Below are 6,058 nucleotides of genomic sequence, written 5' to 3'. Positions count from 1 at the left end.
AACCACCTGCCTAATATTGTGTAGGTCCCCCTCATGCCGCCAAAACAGCACCAACCCGCAACTCAGAATAGCATTCAGAGACGATATACATCTCACCACAATTGTACAGAGTGGTTATCTGAGTTACTGTAGACTTTGTCAGTTCAAACCAGTCTGGCCATTCTCTGTTGACCTCTCTCATCAACAAGGCGTTTCAGTCCACAGAACTGCCGCTCACTGGATGTTTTTTGTTTTTGGCAGCATTAGGAGTAAATTCTAGAGACTGTTTTATGTGAAAATCCCAGGAGATCAGCAGTTACAAAAATACTCAAACCAGCCCATCTGGCACCAACAATCATGCCACAGTCCAAATCACCAAGATCACATTTTATCCCCATTCTGATGGTTGATGTGAACATTAACTGAAGCTCCTGACCCATAGCTGCATGATTTTATGCACTGCACTGCAGCCACACGATTGGCTGATTAGATAATCGCATGGATGACACACACAACAGTCTCTAGAATTTACTCCGAATGGTGCCAAAAACAAAATACATCCAGTGAGCGGCAGTTCTGTGGACGGAAACGCCTTGTTGATGAGAGAGGTCAACAGAGAATGGCCAGACTGGTTTGAACTGACAAAGTCTACGGTAACTCAGATAACCGCTCTGTACAATTGTGGTGAGAAGAATATCGTCTCTGAATGCTATTCTGAGATGCGGGTTGGCGCTGTTTTGGGGGCACGAGGAGGACCTACACAATATTAGGCAGGTGGCTTTAATGTTGTGGCTGATCGGTGTGTACATTATATATATATATATATATATATATATGAGATAAATAGTTGGATTATTTTAAGCATAAATCTAACCATATTTAGCAAGGATTCAAGATATATTTTCTGAGAACGAGTCTTAATATCGCAGACAATTTTGTTTCCTAAGTACATTTTTTGTTTTTGTTTTAAGGATGTTTGGATAATAAAAAATTAAAAAAAGACAAAAACATTGATTATTGCACATTGTTATTATAGCATTGCTATATAACATGCAACTGCAAGTGGGCCAAATGCACCTAAGATCCTGTCGGTGAGAAAATGCGATTTTTTTCTTCTTATGTGAATAAGCATCAAAAGCCATCGTCACACTGTTTTATCTCTAGAATGTAATTAAATGTATATCTCACACATTTCACTGGAAGCAGCAGTGCAAATGAAGAAGGCTCATAAACAGTCTAAATAAAAGTAATAATTGACTTTTCGATCCAGCTAATAAACTCCAGTGAACCAATTTTTTAAACTTTTCTTTAAGTACATGAAGAGAAGGACTTATGAAAATATTTTTTTACATAGACGAGTAATGGAACTGTAACATATGAATAGTGAATAGAAAGGAATAATGGAATGAATTTGAGTTAATACTTTTAACTTTCACCTCAAAGTGCAGTTCTTACACGCATGCTTGGATCCAAGTAGTATTTTCAGGTACAAAGACGGGAAATTACTGGTTCACCACTGCCTTCTGCGAGTAAATCCACTTCCTCTATTGTCTAACTACACAAGATACCTGTGAAAACATTCGGATGTAGTGTACATTATTTACATACACTACATTATTATTAATTAGAAATTTTGATAAATTACACTAGATTTTCTTTGTTTCGATTCTGCTGTGTATTTTCAGGTCTAAAAGACAGTTTGAAACCTAAACTACTAAAAGAAAAGGATCAAACAAATAAAACTTAAATTGTCATTAATCTGACAAGCAAAGTCTTCATCAATTGGTTGTATCTAAAGATGCCATTAAACACTATGAGACCAAGGCTATTGGATGTCAAGTGCGATTTCTATAGGAAACATAGCCATGTTCCTTTATTGATATCCGATAGCACCAAATGATCAAGGATAATCTTTGTCCTCCAGTTTACAGCATCACATCCCTATGCACTTTGTTGGAGTATTTGTTTCTTGTACACTAAATAAAAGGTTGATACTAAGTTAAGCACTGAGTATTTGGTTTTCATACGCTATAGTTGCACCATTTGCTACAAAGAGAGCAGTTAACTGAGAAGATAGCTGTATTAAGTGATAATTAGAGGCCTGAGATAACCAAACCCCTGAGCTCAGTGACATAGCCAAAGTAAAAGTTCTCTACAGTAACATTACGGTAAAACAAAGTGCAGCTGAGCGCGTTCACAGCCGGTTGCGGTTGGGAACTGATATCTTTACAGTGTGGTTCTGAGGTGTTGGAGTGGACTGCTCTGCCAACTTCAGTCGGAAAATGGGTTTTTCATTTTGTCAACACTGTACCAAGATGGTACGCCATTCAGAACTGAATTGAGAATACCTTTTAAACAGAATGCAGAGTTGTAATTTGAGTTTGAATTCAAGTAGAATGAAAATAAAATTAATACACCTGCTGTAGGTGTAGTTTTAATTTTTCAGTATTAATTAGCTATAAACATGTTATAACATGGTATTTCCAGAAACATTGGATACTATTAATAATACCTCCAGAAATTAGGTTAAATGTATTTTATTGATATACTGTACATTTTATTATATCTAATAATGTTGAAGGTTGAAGAACACTTAATTTGACCACTTATTGTAGCTCAATATTTTATATAATCAACAGATTCAATTTTTCATGTTAGTATTTAGTTTTATAATGCTATCTGAACACAATGTGGAAAGTACAGGAATAAATAGCCAATTCAAATTCCAATTCAACATCCTGTGGTCAATTCAATTTAAATTCACACTTATAAATGACCCCAGCCTAGCTGGGATATGTGAAAAAGAAGAATTTCACCGTATATGTGCAAAAAATTTATAATGTGTGATAAATAAAGAAAATTAAATAAAAAAAAAATTAAATGAAAAGGGAGTCAATTCTTGTTTTCTGAATAACAACACTGCCCTCTACAGCAGGACATATGATAGTACACTTAAGTTGTAAGGCATTCGCTGTGTTTGCAAGAGAAAGAAAATGTCTGCATAAGTGTTTTCAAAGGTTTCTGGCCAGTCAAGGGTGAAAGAAATTAAAAATTCAAAATAACTGAACTCGTTTACATAGCAGCATAGACTAAAATGGTCTGTATGGTTGTATATCGGTAAGGAGAAATATATATTTTGACTGTTGTTCTGACGTGAGATGAAGTTTGACGTGCACACTAGTGAGTTTAGCACCTGTTTCCTTGAGTTGTTTATATGGGCAGCAGTGGTGTAGACAGTAAGGGTTCCCGGAGAGAAAAAATGCATACCTATTAGCGTCTGTAAACATATATGCAGATATAAGTGCTTTACATTTTTTGTCTATTAGATGACAAAAGTATGGATCATATGACACCTAACATTACTTAAAAGTATTGTGATATTATCATGCTATAGGTAATTGCCAATTAAACCATACAACTGTACTGTATATATGAAAATACCATGGTATTAGCATCACTGAACCATAGTTCCGCCACAATACTGTTGTAAACGTTTGGTTGCTATGATTTGATTGAAATGAAAGTAAATGTGGATGGATGTCATAATAAATAAATAGGTGGAGTGTACTTAGAGCATTTATTGTAACAGTACAGCGTCATTTGCAGCTGATGGAGTTTGGACCTCGGCGTAAGCGTCAGGAGAGATGATGGAGGAGGTTATACAGGTGTTCAGAGCGGAGGGAGTTTAGGGACCGTCTCTTTCTCCGGTGACTCGATGTGATTGGCAGCTTCTTGCAGTTTTAACAGCATAGCCATCTGGAAAAAACAGAGGAGACAGGAACAAGAAAACGTTGAGACTTTTATCAGTGCTGGCATGGAGAATGATACCATTTCATAGATATTAACTCTATTTTTATCCACTACGGAAATACTTCTAGTATCACTCATTTTTCATGTCCATTTATTAAGTAGGCTTGTAATAAGTGGGATAACGAGCAGCCAGATGCTCATTTGTGCAAAATAAAACCAACAGAACTCTGCAAGACCACCCTGTCGGGGTTTATTTTGCAATAACGACTGGCTGACAGTATAATTTTTTATTACATAATAGGTCGATATTAATTACGATCAATTATTTTGCTCCACCAACAGTCCTAATATATGACTGACCAGTGGATCTGACTCCACGGAGCTGGGTGGAGTCTCTTTATACGGCCTATCATCTCCAGGCTGACTGGGGCTGCCGGGGCTGGTGCTGGGGGGAGGCAGATGGAAGAGTTTGGCCTGGTCTTGTTGAGCGGAAGGCCACGGTAGGGACCCCCTGACCCACTCCACTGGATCCTCCCAAACTGACTTCTGCCCATGAACCTACAATCATACGCACAGAACAGCTTCAGAAACATAAATGCACGCAGCAGTACAACTGATATAAGGTTAGTTTAATCAAAAGTTTAACACAGGTCAATGAAAACGACTTTGACCCACCTTAATGCCATCTTTAGCTCCTTCCTGCAGGTATGGAATGATGGAGTGATTCCAAAGATCAATAAACCATGTGCGGAATTCCTCTACTGTGACGGGACAGGACAGGAAGAAACAGGGGCCTACAGCAACACAGAATGGACAAACATGCATGAAAAAGTCCATGGACATTTTTTTAATCAACATCAATATTTTAGGTTAAAATTTAAATTAATCTATAAAGGAAACTGCACCTGTAACTGAAAGTTTCACCATTTTTGCCATAATATACCATTAAAATAATTTCAACAATTACCAATGAGAAAATCGGAAGTGCTGTGCTTTTCCAGGAAGGTATGCAGGTGGTACCAGAGTCTGGGCACCCAGTCCAGTACCCGCAGCAGATCTTCATTGCTTACACTCCTGGGATCTTCTGCCTCCATGAGCTTTCTGTGCAAGTAACGCACCAGGAACCCATTGGCTGGCTCCACGTTATTGGAGAACATAACCATTCTGAATGGATTGAACAAGTAAAATAAAAAGAGGCATTTTGTGTACATAAAATTGGATATAACATGTATACATGTGTGTGTATTTATACGTGTGTATATATACACTAAATATATTTAAAGTATGTAAATACCCACCTGAAGCTGAGGTGAAGTCCATGGTTCGGTGTCATCTTCACTGGCTGATTGGTTGTTCCTATTATGTATGGACTGAAAAAGACAACAAAATAGCTCTGAAGACCCTTAAAACTCAACAACTTGGAGACCCACTAGTCTTGCCAATATGGAGGAATAAATACTCTAGTATGTACTCACCATTTATGATATTTACAGGTTAAAGCACCATTGACTAGTTCACTGACAGATGCCGCATCATGCACGTCATCCAGGATGACAACCAATGGTATTTCAGCTGTGTTGCTTTCTCGATCAATCTGATTGGCTAGATTGGACAGGTAGAGCTGCAAATCCTGTTGGGATAAAAAGACAAAACCCAATAAAAAAGTCTTTGTAATCTTTTTATCAAAATCACTTGCTTTGCCTCTGAAACGACTTTCCTTTTTGGTTGACATCACATAGGCTGTGTGGGCTACTGAATAATGTTAACATATAGTATAGCTAAACAAATATTTGGGCATTGTTTTAGCACACTCTGGCTCAGGTCTGGCTCAGTTCCGCTACGGAACACCCACTTTACATGATCGAATTAATTCCATAAAATCAAGTCCTGCATCAACATTATTCCACTTCACTTGAATATATATATATATATATATATATATATATATATATATATATATATATATATATATATAGGGTTGGGAGGGTTACTTTTGAAATGTATTCCACTACAGATTACAGAATACATGCTGAAAAATTTCATTTGTAACGTATTACGTTAGATTACTCAAGGTCAGTAACGTATTCTAAATACTTTGGATTACTTCTTCAGCACTGGTATATTTGTTCAATTGTTTTGACTATAAAAACTCTGCCAGTACAGTAAAACAAAATACACATGTTAAAAATACATTCTCTGAAAAACTGTAATATCTTATGCAGTGCAAATTATCATCAAGAATATGATTTTTGACTGTTTGGGCTTCAGTTTAATGCCTGTGTACACATCTACTATTGATATTAACATCACATACTGGAATAGATTTTAC

The 6,058-nt window shown here is 36.8% G+C and overlaps 2 protein-coding genes across 4 annotated transcripts in view; one reads left to right on the top strand and one right to left on the bottom strand.

Annotated features, from left to right (window-relative positions):
• LOC127448955 (nuclear factor of activated T-cells, cytoplasmic 2-like) overlaps nt 1-6,058 on the top strand; it is a 357,327-nt gene that overhangs the window by 127,110 nt on the left and 224,159 nt on the right. The gene's annotated exons all lie outside the window — the stretch shown is intronic.
• Nucleotides 770-6,058, bottom strand: part of LOC127448951 (neuron navigator 1-like) — an 81,437-nt gene continuing 76,148 nt past the window's right edge. The window contains exons 23-28 of the mRNA XM_051711949.1: nt 5,205-5,359; nt 5,028-5,099; nt 4,697-4,893; nt 4,405-4,523; nt 4,090-4,287; nt 770-3,735 (exon numbers count right to left, since the gene is read on the bottom strand). Coding sequence (XP_051567909.1) covers nt 3,649-3,735; nt 4,090-4,287; nt 4,405-4,523; nt 4,697-4,893; nt 5,028-5,099; nt 5,205-5,359 — 828 coding nt within the window. The 3' untranslated portion in view covers nt 770-3,648. The remainder of the gene's footprint in view (nt 3,736-4,089; nt 4,288-4,404; nt 4,524-4,696; nt 4,894-5,027; nt 5,100-5,204; nt 5,360-6,058) is intronic.

The sequence above is a fragment of the Myxocyprinus asiaticus genome, chromosome 12, assembly GCF_019703515.2.
Source record: "Myxocyprinus asiaticus isolate MX2 ecotype Aquarium Trade chromosome 12, UBuf_Myxa_2, whole genome shotgun sequence".
NCBI classification, from domain to species: domain Eukaryota; kingdom Metazoa; phylum Chordata; class Actinopteri; order Cypriniformes; family Catostomidae; genus Myxocyprinus; species Myxocyprinus asiaticus.
The sequence above is the reverse complement of the archived record's forward strand: the minus strand, read 5'-3'. Positions and strand labels throughout refer to the sequence as shown.